Raw genomic sequence first — 18696 nt, forward strand, 5'->3', positions numbered from 1 at the left:
TCGACCGCGTTCCGAGGGCAGAGGGGGACATTGAGTCCGAATGGGCCTTGTTCCGCTCTGCCATTGTCGAGGCAGCGGTTGCAAGCTGTGGCCGCAAGGCCGCTGGGGCCAGTCGCGGCGGTAACCCCCGAAACCGCTGGTGGACACCAGAGGTGAGGGGAGTCGTCAGGCTGACGAAGGAGGCCTACAGGGCATGGTTGGTCTGTGGGTCTCCGGAAGCAGCTGAAGGGTATCGGCGGGCCAAGCGGAGCGCAGTGGCGGCAGTCGTGGAGGCAAAAACTCGGGCGTGGGAGGAGTTTGGTGAGGCCATGGAGGAAGACTATCGATCGGCTCCAAAGAGGTTCTGGCAAACCGTCCGGTGCCTCGGGGGGGGAAGGCGGCAACTTGCTCACACTGTTTACAGTGGAGGCAGGGAGCTGCTGACGTCATTATTGGGGACATTGTCGGGCGGTGGAAGGAATACTTTGAGGAGCTCCTCAATCCCACCAACGCGCATTCCAGTGAGGAAACAGAGACGGGGGGTCTCGGGGGCGGGTCATCCAATTTCTGGGGCAGAAGTCGCTGTGGTAGTGAAACAACTCCGAGGTGGCGGAGCCCCGGGGGTGGATGAGATTCGTCCTGGATATCTCAAGGCTCTGGATGTTGTAGGGCTGTCCTGGCTGACACGCCTCTGCAACATTGCGTGGACATCGGGGGCAGTGCCTCTGAAGTGGCAGACCGGGGTGGTGGTCCCCATTTTCAAGAAAGGGGACCAGAGGGTGTGTTCCAACTACAGGGGGATCACACTCCTCAGCCTACCCGGTAAGGTCTACTCCAGGGTGCTGGAGAAGAGGGTCCGGTCAATAGTTGAACCTCAGATTGAGGAGGAGCAATGTGGTTTTCGTCACGGACGCGGAACCGTGGACCAGCTCTTTACTAAGGATAGACCGATACATCGGCCGGCCGATATATCAGGCCGATATTTGAGTTTTTTTACTTGTATCGGCATCGGCTGATACACGTGTGGGTTCGCGGATTTATTTTTCCCTGGCAGTTTTTTTCATTTGAAAGTATGTGGTTAAGTTGAACAAAGCTGTTGAATCCTACTGTGTACAGTAGTTGTTGTTTTATTTATGCTTCAGCTTAAATATTTGTTTATTTTATAAAGACATTACTGGAAGATTTAAAAGCACTGAACTCTTTTTTATTTGAATGTATAATAATAATAATAATATTCTATATTCTGTTCTACCTCAACTTTCCATCTTGTTTTAGGATTTTTTACTGTTCAATAAATGTTTCTTATTTTAAACTTGAGACCTGTAGTATTTTTTATCAGTGCGTCATTTTTTGATGTAAATTGAGGGAGCAAAAGCAGTATCGGCCCCAAATATCGGTTCAAGAAAATCGGCAGTCCATAATCGGTCATCGGCTAAAGGTGATGGAAAAAAAAAAAAAATCGGTATCAGCATCGGCCCTAAAAAATCCATAGCGGTCTATCCCTACTCTTTACCCTCGCCAGGGTGCTGGAGGGGGCATGGGAGTTTGCCCAACCAGTCCACATGTGTTTTGTGGATTTGGAGAAGGCTTACAACCGTGTCCCCAGGGGCATCCTGTGGGGGGTGCTCCGGGAGTATGGGGTTGGTGGCCCCTTGCTAAGGGCCATCCAGTCCTTGTACCAAAGGAGCATGAGTCTGGTTCGCGTGGCTGGCAGTAAGTCAGACCTGTTCCCGGTGAGGGTTGGACTCCGTCAGGGCTGCCCTTTGTCACCGGTTCTGTTCATAACTTTTATGGACAGAATTTCTAGGCGCAGCCGAGTGGTGGAGGGTGTCAGGTTCGATGACGGGAGGGTCTCGTCCCTGCTTTTTGCGGATGACGTGGTCCTCCTAGCTCCATCGAACAGTGACCTCCAGCTCTCGCTGGGACGGTTCGCAGCTGAGTGTGAAGCGGCTGGGATGAGAATCAGCACCTCCAAGTCTGAGGCCATGGTCCTCAGCCGGAAAAGGGTGGATTGCCCACTCCAGGTCGGGGGGGAGGTCCTTCCTCAGGTGGAGGAGTTTAAGTATCTCGGGATCTTGTTAACGAGTGAGGGTAGGATGGAGCGGGAGATTGACAGGCGGATTGGGGTGGCGTCAGCAGTGATGCAGGTGCTTAACCGGTCCGTTGTGGTGAAGAGGGAGCTTAGCCAAAAAGCGAAGCTCTCGATTTACCGGTCGATCTACGTTCCAACCCTCACCTGTGGTCACGAGCTCTGGGTAGTGACCGAAAGAATGAGATCGCGAGTACAAGCGGCCAAAATGAGTTTCCTCCGCAGGGTGATAGGGTGAGGAGCTCAGACATTTGGGAGGGACTCGGAGTAGAGCCGCTGCTCCTCCACATCGAGAGGAGCCAGTTGAGGTGGTTCGGGCATCTGGTAAGGAGGTGGGAGGTGTTTCGGGCGTGTCCAACCGGGAGGAGACCTCGGGGCCGGCCCAGGACACGCTGGAGGGACTACATCACCCGACTGGCCTGGGAACGCCACGGGGTTCCCGCGGAAGAGCTGACGGAAGTGGCTGGGGAGAGAACTGTCTGGGCTTCTTTGCTGAGGCTGCTGCCCCCGCGACCCGGACACGGATAAGCGGAGGACGACGACGACGACAACGACTTTGAATCTTGAATCTATATGTTTTATGAAGACCCTATGTGTGTTCTTTTTTTTATCTTTGAATGTTAGGGGGTTAAAAACAGTGTTAAGTGAAAAGCAATCTTTTTATTTTGCAAGGAACAAAAATCAAAATGTGTTTCCTTACAAGAGACTCATTCTGTTATGACTGACAAAAAGTTCTGGAAAGGTCAGTGGGGCGATTTTGCTTTTCTTGCACATGGAACTTCTCATTCAGCTGGAGTAATGGTATTATTTAACAGGTTTCCAGGCATGATAATTGACAATCAAACAGATACATAACGTCATTGGTAGTAGTAGAGATAAATGACAAACGTTACATTTTAGTGTGTATTTATGGTTAGAATAATAAAGCTGCGGACAGGGACATATTTGCAGAACTAGGTAAACTTGTGAATGATTGGAAAATAACCTACACTTCAGATCAAGTGATAATGGGTGGAGACTTCAACATAGTTGAAATGTGATTTGGAGATTTCAAAACTGCCTATTAAGTTGTCAGATTTCCATAAACAGGTACTGCATTACTGGAAAATGATATAGACCCATAATTTCACACCACATGGCTCCACCTTGTGGAATAATAGAGCCATTACAATTAGTAAGAAAACCTTGTTTAAAAAAGAATGGTATGAGAAAAAAGTGTTATATGTTGTTGACTTGATGGATGAACATGGCCATTTTATTCAATGTGATTCATTTGTAGAAAAGGTTCGTTTAAAATGCTCCGTCAGAGAGTTCAGTCCAATTTGTAAAGCCATTCCGCTTCCTTTCAAACACATGACACAAAGCACTCTTACATATTCACATGTGGTTATTAAGTTGCCTGAAATAAAGACTGGTGAAGTGTATGTTGGTGATAAGAAATGTAATAACAAAGTCATTGCTTATGTTTTGAAATGCAAATTGTTGTCTGATTTTCAAAAGTAAGAATAATCCATAACGGGAACATTTTAATGAATAAATGTTTCCATTATCTTAAATGGCCAATTTCACCAAAAGTAAAAGACGTTCACTTTAGAATTGTAAACAATGTTTATCCAGCTGCTGAAACTTTACCACAAAGATTTCATTTTCAAGTAAATCCTTATGTGTATTTTGTTCAAGAGAACCCGAAACTATTGAGCATTTATTTTTCATCATGGGTAAATATCATATACACCATTGCAAATGGAAAAACTGTAAACCCTCCATATTTTGCTTTAAAATTGAACTTTTTTTTTGCCATAATACACTATGTCATTATTTTCTTAGCATAATGCACTTTGACATTTCTGGCACACTATACAATGACATTTTTCCCGCCATACTACACTGTGTGTTCTCACACACACATTCTTATACTAACTGATTAACATGCTCATATACTGCACATTTAATAATGACCTCATGTACTCAGTCACTCACCTATAATCCTTTCTATTAGGGATATACCATAATATTGGCACATCATCAGTATTGACCGATATCTTTAAAATGAACTATCAGAATCAGCCAACATGCTTTTTCTTATTCTGCACAATGAATGAATATTACATTCAAGTATTGTATTTAGTGTCTCCATCTGTTGGTGGGCCATCATGATAAGAGTATACATGCATACATTGATATTGGTATTGGCCAAATAAGCTGCTTAATATCGGCATGTTGGATATTGGCGAAAAATCCAATATGGTGTATCCTGACTTAATTTTATTTACAATAAATTATTCATTTTATCATCATATGGTCTGATGTAATCTTTTTTTTTTTTTTTTTTTTTTTTTTACTTTGCTTCTTTTTATCGTATCCACACATAATCATCTCTTCCACGTTATATTTGTTGAAGTTGTCAGATAACCAGATAAAACCTTAATCTCTGTTTCTGTCTGAGCCAACGAGACAAACTTTCATGTGTTTGCTGCCGTGTCAGCCACGGTCCAGAGAGACGACAATGATCTGTCACCCACCCCCAAAAAAGCCTCTCAGAATCTGGAGAGTTCACACAAGCCACGGGAAAGTACTCAAGGCGTGTGCTGATCAGCTGGCCGGGATTTTTACACAAATCTTCAATCTTTCCCTGTCACAAGCCACCATCCCCTCCTGTCTGAAAACAGCAACCATCATCTCCGTCCCAAGAAAGTCAGCCATGAGCAGTCTAAATGACTACAGACCAGTGGCTCTCACACCTGTGGTCATGAAGTGTTTTGAGAAACTGGTCTCTCAGCACATCAAAGCCAGCCAACCCCCCACCTTTGACCCCTACCAATTCGCCTACAGGTCAAACCGCTCCACTGAGAATGCCATCAGCATAGCTCTCCACGCTGTGCTTAACCATCTGGAACACCCGGGGAGCTACGCCAGGATGCTCTTCATAGACTACAGCTCAGCCTTCAATACAATACTGGACATCCTAGAAACTTTCTCACCAAGGCCGGTCCACCCCCATCTGGTCCTGGATCAAAGACTTCCTGACAAACCACCCACAGGTTGTCAGAATTGGCCCCCACCTCTCCTCACTCTCAGCACAGGTTCCCCACAAGGTTGTGTACTGAGCCCACTCTTGTACACACTGTACACTTATGACTGCACACCAGCCCATCCCTTGGTCATTAAGTTCGCAAACGACACAACTGTGGTCGGGCTCATCTCAGGTGGAGATGGATCTGTATACAGGGACAAGGTTGACAGACTGGCAGAGTGGTGCTCAACAAACAACCTTTCACTGAACACAACAAAAACAAAAGAGCTCATTATGGACTTCAGAAAAGACAGTGCAGCCCCGACCCCACTCCTCATCAATGGGGACCCAGTGGAATAGGTCCACTCGCTCAGGTTCTTGGGGGTCCACGTCGCAGATGACCTCTCCTGGTCTGTTGACACCTCTGCGGTGGTGAAGAAGACCCAGCAGCGACTCCATTTTCTGAGAGTGCTCGGGAAAAACAACCTGAAGGAGAAGCTGCTGGTATCTTTCTGGCGAGCCACCGTGGAGAGCATCCTGGCATACTGCATTTCTGCATGGTATGCTGGGTGCACAGCAGCAGACAGGAGAGCTCTGCAGAAGGTGATCAATACCGCCCAAAAGATCACTGGCTGCCCCCTGCCCAGCCTGAAAGACACTGCTAGCTCTCGCTATCACAACAGAGCTAGCAACATTATCAAAGACACATCCCACCCCGGTCACCACCTGGTTGAACTGTTGCCCTCTGGCAGGCGCTACAGGTCCCTCAGAACACGGACAAACAGGTTCAGGGACAGTTTCTTTCCAAGAGCTGTCACAACACTAAACTGTAACAGGTAAAAAGTAGCACGCACATACCCAAAAAAATTTTTATGCTAGGTGCTGGACCAAAAGGTAAGTATGAAATAAAAAGATGAAGTCCGCACACCAGAAGCTGCTCCTTGCACAATTTATTGATGTGCAAGGAGCAGCTTCTGGTGTGCGGACTTCATCTTTTTATTTCACAACACTAAACTGTAAAAAGTGATAACACTGTTCCTGGAATATCTACAAGCAAACCATTTGCACTATACTGTGCAGAAATATTCATGGCACACACTGCATATACTTGTTCATATTTTCTCTTGTTCATAGTTTGTCTATTCTATTTTTATTGATTTATTTTTATTGCTATTGTTCTTTCTTGTTGCACTGACTGGAGTGGCACCTTAATTTCGTTGTACACACAATGACAATAAAGGCTATTCTATTCTATTCTATTCTGTTCTATAATGTTTTGGTCGATTTCTATGTTGTTTTCATGATCTGAATCTGTGAAGTGATTCAAGATGTCAGATGAATGTAATGCAGTAAAAAGTACAGTATTACTTCTGAAATGTAGTGGAATAAAAGTACACGGGAGCAGAAAATAGAAATACTCAGGTAAATTAAAAGTACCTCTACGCTGTACTTAAGTAGCTTCAGTACTTCAGCAAATGTATGTCTAGTTTCCACCACTGTGCATTAGGTCCATTAGTCAACTAGTCACCCGCATGTTTACGATATTAAGAATAATTATTAATTATTAATGTAATTATTAAATTACATTAATATTATAAAACATGAAACTCTGTTAGGAGCTGCGCCTTATCAAAATAAATCCAAATCCAAACTGGTTTGCTAAGTTTTAAACAGTGTTTGCTGCTGCTCCGTTGATCAACAGTTATTTTGAGAGCGCACTGTGTCTTTTAAAATTGTTGCTGTTGCATGTTTTCAAACATGTCACCAAAAACAGCTAGCCTATCAAGAAAGTTTTTAGCCTTTTAAGAAAACACTCTAAAACTTAAATTTAACTACAGGGGACATACAAGTTCACCGTAGCCTACTTTTTGCTGGTTAATCTGTGAATCGCCTTTGATGAGGGACTTTAATGTGAAAGGACAGACACAGGAAGTGTCCATGCTCAGCAGTCAGACAGGAGTCAGGTTCATTTCCAGGGCTGGTACCTGCGGTTATTCCACAGGCTAGTTAACAACATGTCGGGCAGGAAATCCAAAGTGTGGGATCATTTTGAGAAGGTGAAGGACGAACCCAAGGTGATATGTAAACTCATCTTCAGTGGTCGACTACAAACATGACGTATTGGTTGATCAGGAAAATTCTTAGTTTGGGGGAGGGGGGGCAGCTTTACTAAAAACTACAGTATATTTTTAACATCACAATTACCAAGTCATGTGGAAAGCAGGCGAAACGACACACACTAAACAGGGAACCAGAGTGCCCCCCTACAGAGGCTGAGCCCCCAGTGTCCTCAGACCCTGGACACGCCCCTGTTAGAGTCTGTAAATTAATAACTGACTCTCTCGGAAGGTAAATATATTTATTTTGTAGTTTAATTACATGTAACCAGTCATTCCTCAGCACTGTAACTGCATAATAAAGAAAGAAATAATCGCAAACAAGCCTCTTGTTCGTTCGCGAGATCACGAAATGCGCCGCGCGGGAAAATCTCCATGAAGAAACCACACAGAGCAGTCAGTGTTATGTGTACAAAACATGAGCTGATAAAAGCTCCACTATAACTGGACACCCAGAGACAACAACCTGTCCTTCATCACCATCTGTCTCTGTCCCTCAAACCGGAAGTCCACTGTCCCTGAATCCCAGCAGACAGAACAACCCGGAGCACTGACCGCAGACTGGAAACCAGTACAGGAGGAGAACAAAATGGCCGCCACGAGGCTCAGAGCGAACCAGAGAATGAGCGGATGATCCACGGAGCCTCGAGACTCTTCCTCGTGTCTTTAGTGTGGCTGCTGTCAAGCCCTTTTTATCCATGACGTCATCAACACTCACCTCAACATCGCTGCTATCAGAGGACGAGCCTGCTGCTTGTCTTCTCCGGACCTTGTTGCTCCGGTGCTCCGGGTTCTGCTTGTCCTCCTCCATTCCGCTCCTCTACTGCTCCTCCTGCTCCTCCTGCTCCTGGGCTGCGTCAAGTAGTATGGATTGTAGTAGACCAAATTAGTATGTAGTATGTCCGAAACCGTAGTAGGGAGGAGTAGTATGTTACAACCCCTACTAAACACGCCTACGTTGTAGTATGATCACAGAGCATACAGCAGGGATACTACTTACCCAAAATGCACCGCGGACTTCTTCTTCTTCTTCTTCTCGATTTCCGGCAGTTTTGACGCTACTTGGCGTATCACTGCCCTCCACTGGACAGAGTCTATTTAAATCTTTATATACAGCCCTGCTTCACGCAGGAACTGTCAGGCTGCTTTTATTATCATCTGATGGTTCTCACCTTGGCCAAAAACAACTTTAATAGAAAATGTCTCTTCTTCTTCATTGTAGACGTTGCACGGCATGTTACCGCCCTCATCAGTCTCCTATTTAAATGCAGCGTGCTCGCTGCCAGGCAAGATTCAAAACATCATGGCGGAGCAACGGCAGCCGGCATCAATACAGATTTAACTACACACACACTTTGTTACATCATATATATATATATATATATATATATATATATATATATATATATATATACATATATATATATGTTTGACCTTTTCATGTATAATGTCCCATTATCAACACACACAGTTTTCACTGGTCAAAAATGTATTTCTGCTAATATGATTATGAACAAAGCGGTCTGTTTTATACCGGTATTAAGTTAGTTTGATATTGGACATTCACATTCGTCTGAAATTCAAAAGAAAATTAATATCTATTATATGCTAAAACCATTTGAGCGAATGATGTCAAACCAAATGTTTAACATAGAGGCTAATATTCCTCACATGCCACAACACTTCTTGTTGAAATATATCTTATGTAGCCTATACGTTTTGAGGACTTTTTAAATGTAAAAAAACTCATATAAAGCTATTATTCTCCATATAAAGCTATTATTGACCATGTGACCTCTGGATGCCAAACCAGCTGTGCAATATTAGAGGAATATTATACTATGTTAAACTTAAAGGCCTCAATTTTCACTGGACACCCTGGATGTAATGTCTTGCAAACCTTTCACAACTCACCAGCACATGTGCAGTAGATACAGATATTACTTAGCACGGGATCATTTCTAGGAGCATATGCTATTAAGACTGTAGCACTGTACAGCCCTGCTGTAATATTTAGCGACATTTATGAGGCCAACAATCAGACATCAGAAAAAACAGTATTGTCACATCACAAGTGCCAACAGATGGGGTGCTTTCGTAGGCACTCTATCTGCTGGCAGAGCAGAGGTACTGCACATGTGCACAGCTGCTTTTTCACGTTTTTGTAAAGCAAAATATAGACTTTAAAAAAAAACCAAAACGAAGATAAACGGCCTAGATGAAGTCACAGGCCATAAGCACAGGCAAGCCAAACATCCCCCTCCCTAAATGGCGAAGGAGAAGGTAAAAGACTTGTCTGTCTAACTACACTACCTAATAAGGTAAAAAACCTCTATATGATGAGGACAAAAAATCCCTTAAACTAAACTCCAAGTTAAAGCAAGATAAGCATAAATGAAAAATGTCATCTTTAATGAGAATACACAATAGTAAAATCAATAAAGGGAACACATTGCTTTACTGACTGTCATGTGAATGTTTATATAAAAGAAAATGAAGATGAATAAAATGAGAAATAAAAATGAAAATTAAAAGAATGAAAGTGAAAATCAAAAGAACAAATTGAGTAAATATGGTGTCTACTAAACTAATGCGAAGTGTAATCAGTGTTAAAGCAGTGTAATGTAAAAATGTGATTGCTAATCAAACTACTAATGAATCAACTTTAATGATCAAAACATTTCTAAACTAAAACACACAAATGTGAACCAGAAGAAAAACTTAAACGAGTGACTCCTGTGAATTGTAGGAGGAGTCCACAGATCCATCTGCACATAGCGCCTTACAGCAGATGATACCATTGATGTAATCTAAGGTCTCACACAGGGAACGACACAACACATAACAATGCATAGCATCAGCAGAACCAGCACGACAGGGGCAAAAAGATGCATTAATGATGCTTTCCATCCGCTCAGAGAAAACCAGGACCACAGGTCCATACCTGCTCCAAATTCGGTGTCACAGCTCTTCTCCAGATTCAACAGGCCATTAAGATGAGCAACCACATGTCATGTTGTCAGTGATGTCGGGTATGTATGTACAACAATCAGTACCCACAATGTGACAACCCCCCCTTGGCTGGCCAGGATCAAATCCAGAGCCGTCCTGTTCTGCAGAGCCACATTTCTGAGGCCCTGTACTGCTGGTGTGAGTGAGCTGAATCCTGTAGCCACGTTGCCTGTGAGATTTTCCAAGTCCACAGCTATAGCATCAATCTTGTGTGCATTGTTTACTGTTCCCCACCATGGCAGGAGACCCCCAAAACCCTTCTCCACAGGGGGCACCCTTACCACAGCTCGTCTTGCTCTGTGCGGTGGGTAATAGTGATCATAGTCTGTGTGAAAATGAGTCAAATCAGGAACAATAGTCACAGCAGGCAGCAACTTAGCCAAGTAGCACCCTGCCACACCATCCAGGCTGAAGGGCCTGATGAACATGTCTGCCACACACCCAGACATGATGTCTGAGCGATCCATACCCATCACTGGATTGCATCACTGCTGTCTCCATCACCAAAAGCACCTGGAACAGACAGTTCCACCGGCGAGCTTTCCAGTTCTTTCGTCTCAGATCTCTCACCACAACGTAGTCGCCTGCATTGAGATCATGTAGCTTCCCTTCTGCTGGTTTGGGCAGGGCAGCTTTCACCTGTTGGTGGATTTCACACAAAACAGAGGACAAGGTTGCACAATATCATGACATTTCATCCTCGCAGTGACCAGTGTCTGGCAACTGCCTTTTAACTGGCCCAATCCCAGTATTGAGAGGTCTGCCAAACAAGATCTCAAATGGACCGAATCCATTTCTGCTCCTCCTTCTAGCCCTCATGTTCATCAATACAATAGGAAGAGCTTTTCTCCATGACATCTTAGTCTCCTCACACACTTTCACATGTTTGTTTTCAAAGTTGCATTGTCTCTCTCACATGCCCCTCCAGAGGCCGGGTGATATGCACAATGATGTCTCAGATCAATACTCACCAACAGTTTTTAAGGCTGCGCTCACAAAAGCTGATTTTAGTTGGAATTCCCCACCTGGGAATCAGAGTCATCAAAGCCTTCGCCACTGCTGCTGCATCCTGTTTAGCTGTGGGAAAAGCTCCAACTCATTTTGAAAACATGCACACAATCAGCTGTGTACAATTAGCTGTTAGTTCAATGATATCCATTTGCAAGTGATCAAAAGTATTAGTATAAAAGATATACTATAAAGTATAGTAGCACACATCACACATCTTTTGCAAAACTCTGTGGCATAACTGGAAAACCCTCTTGTAAAGCAGTATCTCCGAATCTCATCTCATCTCATCTCATCTCATCTCATCTCATCTCATCATTCCCCCTTTGACACGTGGTCCAAACCATGTGTCAATTTAGCAAAGAAATGAAAAGGGTAGCTAGGGAGACAGGGCAGGTCATCGGGGCCCGTCCACACTCAACACCACCACAGTACATCCAGCTTTTTTAAAAAAAGGCCTTCTCTGCCAGAGAGGCCCTTATCTGCAGGTCTGTTATCTCAGCCATAGCCACGACTGTAGGAGTAGAAACAGGGGTTAGTCAAGGCTGAAGACAATGGCAGCACATGATGAGCAATAGTTTTCCCTGCTGAAGTTAAGAAATCCCTATCCTTCCAAATTTGTCCAAAATCATGAACCACACCCCAGGCATATCTGCTGTCTGTGTAAATATTTACAGATTTGCCTTCTGCCAGTTTACATGCCTCTGTCAGAGCCACCAATTCAGCCGCTTTAGCTGAATGTGAGGATGACAAAGCACGTGCAATCACTGTCTCCTGCAGTGTTGACGGCAAAACTTGCAGCATTTTTACCAGTGCTGGGGTCTCTTGAAGCTGATCCATCTACAAAGATTCAAATCAGCGTTGGCAATCGTTGTGTCTCTCATATCTGGCCTGGGAGAGCAAGCAGAAGTTATCACAGACACACAGTCATGTGTGTCAATTGCAGCAACACTATCAAGTTTAGATGGAAAATAAGCTACAGGTCGCTTTTTCCCCCGGTGTTCTTGTAACAGTACAGAAGTCATGTACCCACCCTTTTCATCAATAGTCTGGGTAAATGGTCGTGTACAGTCAGGCAGTCCAAGAGTAGGAGGTGTTTGCAAAGAAAGTTTCAAATCAACAAAAGATTTCTCTGCGTCAGGAGTCCAAATGACACAATCAGATGCTTTCAGGCCTTTCCCATGAGCAATTGCTGCTAATGGTGCCTCAATCTCAGCATAATTAGGAAGAGATCACGTGACCCAGGAATGTGAACTCTTTTGCAACAAATTGTAGTTTTGACAGGCTGGCTTTATGACCCTGTTCAGCCAAATGAGTCAGCAAGGTGAGGGTGTCTTTAACACAATCTTCTCTGGTCGCACTCGCAATCAACAGGCCATCAACACACTGCAACAAAACACTTCCTTTAGGCACTACAAGAGTTTCCAAACTATCTCTCAAAGCAGAATTTCAAATCAAAATGCAAACCAGAATTGACTGTTTGGGTGTACTGGAACACTGAAAAAAGCATTTGACAGATCAACAACTGAAAACCATTTGCTATCAGCTGGAACTTGAGACAGAATTGTATGTGGATTTGGGACCGTAGGCTCCCTGGCCTGCACAGCAGCATTTACAGCTACAGGTTTAATGCCTTCAACTGCTTCACGTCTGAGAGGATATTGATTATGACAGGTTGTCTGATTTAGGTGTGATTATCACAGGCTCGCAGTTGTTTTATCAGACCAACATCAACCAATGAGTCAATTTTATTTGTAAAGCCCAATATCACAAATCACAATTTGCCTCACAGGGCGCATCATGTTTACTTTTGGCCCAGAGATAAGCGGGAACCTGCTGTAGCTCTGGGATGTCTGCAATGGATTTAACCGTGCACATGTCAGTATCAAAACCCAGTCTTGTCTGCAAACACGACTAAACAGGAAGTCTCAATGGCACAATTTAGTTTCTTTCTGTACACCCTCATTTCCTTATTAAAATCAATAAGAGGTTCAGTTGTAGACTTCCAGCATGGAGTGGCGTTCAGCTCCCGCACCCACAGACCCAGATCTGTGCTGTTGGGATTTACCAGTGAGATGTGTGGATCAGAGTTTTGTGACAAAATCAACTCATGCAATCGTTTAGGAAGTTTCACCGAGACAGCACAATTAACGTCATTCCAATACAACCAATCTAACTGTAACCTATTCTTTTCCTGTCCTGTACTACACCAGATGTCCTCATAATCACGGTCAGTGTGTGAAATAGGAATCATGTGTGCCAAGCAGTGCAGGCATGTGACGTCAGCATGTGTGTGTGTGTGTGTGTGTGTGTGTGTGTGTGTGTGTGTGTGTGTGTGTGTGTGTGAAAGCTGCAGCAAAACAGAGGGAGGGAGATCCATCTTCAACTTGATCGCACACAAACTGTCCCTCAGCGTTTTGGAAAAAAAGCAGAACTTTCCTTCATTTCATTCACTCTCCTCACTGAATGCCGTCAGGTGTACAAATCAGTCATGATGTGCGTGTTGTGTGTTTCTGTATTTGTGTAAGTGTCAGTGCTCTCACGTGCCTGACGCGTTGGTTGGTTTTCCAGGCCAGCGTTATCACCAGATTTGGCCGTCCTCGTGCTCTCACCACATAGTCAATCTGACTCATCTGCCCCATCTTTTTTCTTGTTGTTTCCCCTTTACGGCAGTTTCTTGCCAAATGCCCCTTTTTGCTGCACTTGAAACAACGGTCATTGTCTTTGGGTCCTTTTGACTTTCCTCAAGTTCGGTCAGTCCACCACACTGCATCGCTGCTTGTCTCAGGCGGTATAGATAAGCAGAGACAGTTTCATTTGCATCCTGCTTAACCGCCACCACTTTTCCCCAGTCCAAACGAACAGGGAACTCCGTTTTCAATCTTGTCATCAGCCGAAGAACAATGTCTCTGTGAGCAGCCCTGATTCAGAGAGGCCAGTTGCTCCCTCCGGTTCGTGGTGTTCAACATATGGTGGGGGCCGTACAGGTGGAGCCGAGTCGAGGTCCGAATCCAGCTTCAAACACTGCGCTGGGAAACCTTTGGGGCCCTGCCTATGCTTGGCTTCCCTCATCCAACTACTAAGAGCTGACCAATCTGCCTGGAACTTGACCTTACCTGCAAACTTCCAGTCGCCTTCTTTCTAAGTCTGTCAACCTCACCTCTAAAGCCTCAAGCTGTTTAACACTCAGGCTGCCTGTTCTCGGGAAACAGCACTTATTGACCCACAGATCTAACTGAGCCATGCTCTCCTTTCCATAATTAATCTCCATAAATCTCACGTTGGGAGCGCCATAATCAGACTCAATTCTCCCTTTTGAGGTATTGCTCTGTCCAGATCCCATTGTAATCAAACTCTCAGTTTTCTTAGTAGTATTAGAAGTAAGTCAAATTTGTGGAAGCAAAAATCAATCTCAAAAAATGTGCAAACTTATCACTTTAAAGGAAATTTTTTTTTCTACCTTTCCCCTAAAATTCGCACGACTTACAAAAAGGAAATAAAGAAAAACATGCTTCACTCACTCTGTCTGTTCCACTTTGATAGCAAGCATCTCTACTTCTCCTCTAACCCAGACAGCTTCTCACCACCTTTTCTTCCGCCCTTAATGGCTGAAATAATCAGGTGTCGTGTTAGGTTCCCAACCTACACCACTTTAGGTCCCTGACCTAGACTGAGCTCACCACTTTTCCTGCACTCCGCTTCCCAGAAACGGTGCCTGGCACGTCTGCCAACCTATCTCAATAGGTGGAAAAGACTTTTCCTGCGCAGTCCTCAAAACTCACCAGAACAGACAGCGAGGTGTTGACAGCCACCAAGTTCGTTGGACCCCAACGGTGAAGGGAATCCTGGTTTTCCAGACATCAGGCCCTCCTCTCAACCTTCCTTTGTGGGGGAGTTTGAGGTGTAAGAGCCTCAGCTCTGGCTGTGCGCACAGTCTTCACACCTTCAGTCCAGAATTCCAGAATCTGCTCACAGATGAGGTCCCTTTGTGGTCGCCAATTTTGTGGTGGCAAAACTACTATTTAATGAACAGTTTAAAGAAAAAGTCTTCACACGTCGGCTGTCTTTCTTGAGTTTTAATAAGCATTCATGAATGGAGACACTCAAACATACAACCGCATGAACAGTCAGTCAGTCAGTGCCCAGCAAGTCCTCTCGCCCTGCTATCTTTATAGTTCTCATAACACATGCACATCAACAGTCAAAATATGTGGCACCTTGACATTCCTAAAACACAACATCTCTTCAGACTAACAAGGACACTTGTTGTCCTCCCTGGCTCATAATCTTGGTGTCTGAGCCTCTCTGGCTCGTGACCTTGGTGTCTCTCACTGCTGTCACAGTAGGGGTTAAATGAGCAACACACATCATTAGGCTAGAAGCTCAGTTTCATCAAAACAAGTAACCTTATACAACACATTATAGGTTAAATATCAGAATTTTCCATCACATTAATCACACTCCTGATTTCTGTTGTTTTTTTCTCTGGAGCTAAGTGTCGTATCAGTAGTTATTTTTTTTGTGGTCTTCTCTGCTCCCTTATCTGCCATTTTATGTCCTTTCATACCAACGTGCAGCAGTTACTGTTGCTATGGCAGCAGAAAATAATAATGAAAACAGTAACAGGATGTAAACAGGCGTTACAGTGAAACCAAAGAATGAAGCTTCACAGTTTTATAGACGCAATAAATCTGTGGAGCTGATCCTGAGGAGCGTCTGAGCTTTAGTAGTGAGACTGTGACAGGAGCAAAGACCAACACCAGGAACTTTAATCCCACTGCAGAGTCTACAAACTATTTTTATTAAAGGCTGAACTCATCTGATGATATGGACATTACAATCCTCCACACACAAACAGGCTTCAACTCAACTTCTGTCTCTGTACCTCCAACAAGAGTCAAAAAGAAGAAGAGCTCCGCCCTGCTGAGCCTCCGTCTTTATACAGGTGGAGCTCAGCAAGAAAAACTCAGCTGTCTTCTACATGTGGACAAACACAAGACACATGCAAGACACTGGATAAGACATCAAATATGTTACACATGATAACATACATCATATTAATCTGCTATTTAACTTGTTGATGATGCTCAGAGCTCAGAAGACTTTGGTGTCCTGATGTCATCAACAGGAGCAAACAGTCTGAGCTGGAAACCTGAACACTGTGGAGGGGTTTTCATGTCCCTGTCATACTGGGAGCTGTGGTGTCCCAGCCGTTGCTCCTGGTCGGGTCTTGAGAGGCAAAGTGGTCCAAGGGGAGGGGCCAGACTAACAGTGAGTCAACAGACCCTGATGGATCAGACCTGGAGCACCTCGCCATGACAACACAAACAGAGCCCCCTTCTGGAGGCAGGCTAGAGAGGGAAGCTGCACACGGGACCAAAGATCAGTCAAGTCACCAAACATCTGGTCATATTACTGATAGACCATCCATAGTTGAAGCTTTAAATCACCATTTCCTCTCCTCTGGTCTTTTATTTAATATATCTGCACATCCCACTACAAACAGTTACCACGTTCGTCCAGCAGAGGAAGTCCCCAATGCTTCAGCCTCTGCTGAGGGCACATTTTCCTTTAACCTGGTCAGTAGTGTAGATGTACACAAAGCTCTCCTGAGGTTAATATCATGCAAAAACACTGGTGCAGACAATCTTGACTCATATCTCCTCTGTCTAAGTGCCCCCTTCATCTGCTCTCATCTAGCTCATATTTTTAATCAAACCTTTTTAACAGGCAGGGTTCCAGCTTCATGGAAAAGTGCCACAGTATTACCATTACACAAAAGTGGAGATGTCTGTAATCTTAACAACTACCGTCCAATATCTAAATTACCTCTCTTAGCAAAACTTCTGGAATCATAAGTTAATTTTCAACTATGCACCTTTATTGACTCTCTCAACCTACTACAGCCACAACAGTCTGGTTTTTGCCCGGGTCACAGCACCATAACAGCTGCAGCTTCAGTTATCGATAACATTGTCTCCTCCCTGGATAATAAACAATTTTGTGCCGCCCTCTTCATCGACGTCTCAAAGCTTTTGATACTGTGGATCTTAAAATCTCTCTCCTTAAATTACAGTCCATAGGTCTCGATGAAGCCACAACTGATTGGTTCCACTCTTACCTCACAGAGAAAACTCAGACTGTGGTCACTGATGGTACCCAGTCAAGCCAACTAGTCATCAGAAATGGGTTGCCACAGGGGTCTATCCTCAGTCCATTGTTGTTCACGTTATACATAAATAATATGGTTATTCCTAATCAGTACGTCAACGTCCATGTTTTTGCTGATGATACTATTTTATCCACTCCACTCCAGCCCAGGCTGTGAGTCATCTACAGTCTGCCTTTGATTATTTTCAACAATCACTCATTAATCACAGACTAGTTTTAAATGCAGAAAAGACCAAGTTCATGGTATTCTCTACCTCCACCAGTGACTCAGGATATCCTGCCATCAAAACTTTAAATGGCAGCCATATTACTCAGGTTGAGTCCTACAAATATCTCGGAATTATACTTGACAGTCGATTAACATTCAAGACTCATATTCAACAGTTGACTCAAAAATTAAAAATCGAACTAGGCTTCCTGTATAGAATGAAAGGCTGTCTGTCTTCTTCCAGCCGTAAAACTATTGTGCAGTCAACCTTCATGTCTGTTCTGGACTATGGTGACATTCTGTATTGTCATGCTGCTCCATCAACACTTCAGCAGTTAAACCCTGTGTATGACAATGCATTACGGTTTATCACAAATGACGCATTTCGTACTCATCATTGTTCTCTGTATCAAACAGTTGGATGAACTTCCTTACAGACAAGAAGAAATATTCATCTCATGTTATTTATTTTTAAAGCTCTACTGTTAAAGCTACCAAACTACTGTGGTGGCAAAACAACTATTTAATGAACAGTTTAAAGAAAAAGTCTTCACACGTCAGCTATCTTTCTTGAGTTTTAATAAGCATTCATGAATGGAGACACTCAAACATACAACCGCATGAACAGTCAGTCAGTCAGTGAGTGCCCAGCAAGTCCTCTCGCCCTGCTATCTTTATAGTTCTCATAACACATGGACATCAACAGTCAAAATATGTGGCGCCTTGACATTCCTAAAACACAACATCTCTTCAGACTAACAAGGACACTTGTTGTCCTCCCTGGCTCGTGACCTTGGTGTCTCTCACTGCTGTGACAGTAGGGGTTAAATGAGCAACACACATCATGAGGTTAGAAGCTCAGTTTCAAATCCAGTAACTACAGTACATGATCCAGTAACTAACCCTAGATATCCCCTGCATGCGCACAAATGTTGGTAGATCTGGTTTCAGGTACTATGCACCTTTTCAATAAAACGAGTTACAATCGACTTTCAAACTTAAATCTCTTGTTCCTCTTGGAGTTTTTAAAGCTTCACTATCCGATGTTTTTCATGCATCATGTAATTGTTTTTATTAATTTCTTGTTGTGCTGTTCCTG

General features: G+C 43.9%; 1 protein-coding gene across 6 annotated transcripts in view; it reads right to left on the reverse strand.

The window, feature by feature from the left end:
* Positions 1 to 18696, reverse strand: part of LOC125883744 (zinc finger protein 239-like) — a 128580-nt gene that overhangs the window by 23484 nt on the left and 86400 nt on the right. For 2 of the 6 annotated variants that reach the window (XM_049568269.1, XM_049568263.1), the window contains exon 1: positions 7917 to 8188. The exons of 3 other annotated variants lie outside the window; for them this stretch is intronic. In XM_049568269.1, coding sequence (XP_049424226.1) covers positions 7917 to 8009 — 93 coding nt within the window. In that variant the 5' untranslated portion in view covers positions 8010 to 8188. Of the gene's footprint in view, positions 1 to 7916; positions 8189 to 18696 lie in introns of those variants that run through there. One more of the 6 variants, XM_049568261.1, reaches the window with a different exon arrangement.

The sequence above is a fragment of the Epinephelus fuscoguttatus genome, linkage group LG23, assembly GCF_011397635.1.
Source record: "Epinephelus fuscoguttatus linkage group LG23, E.fuscoguttatus.final_Chr_v1".
Classification (NCBI taxonomy): Eukaryota; Metazoa; Chordata; class Actinopteri; order Perciformes; family Serranidae; genus Epinephelus; species Epinephelus fuscoguttatus.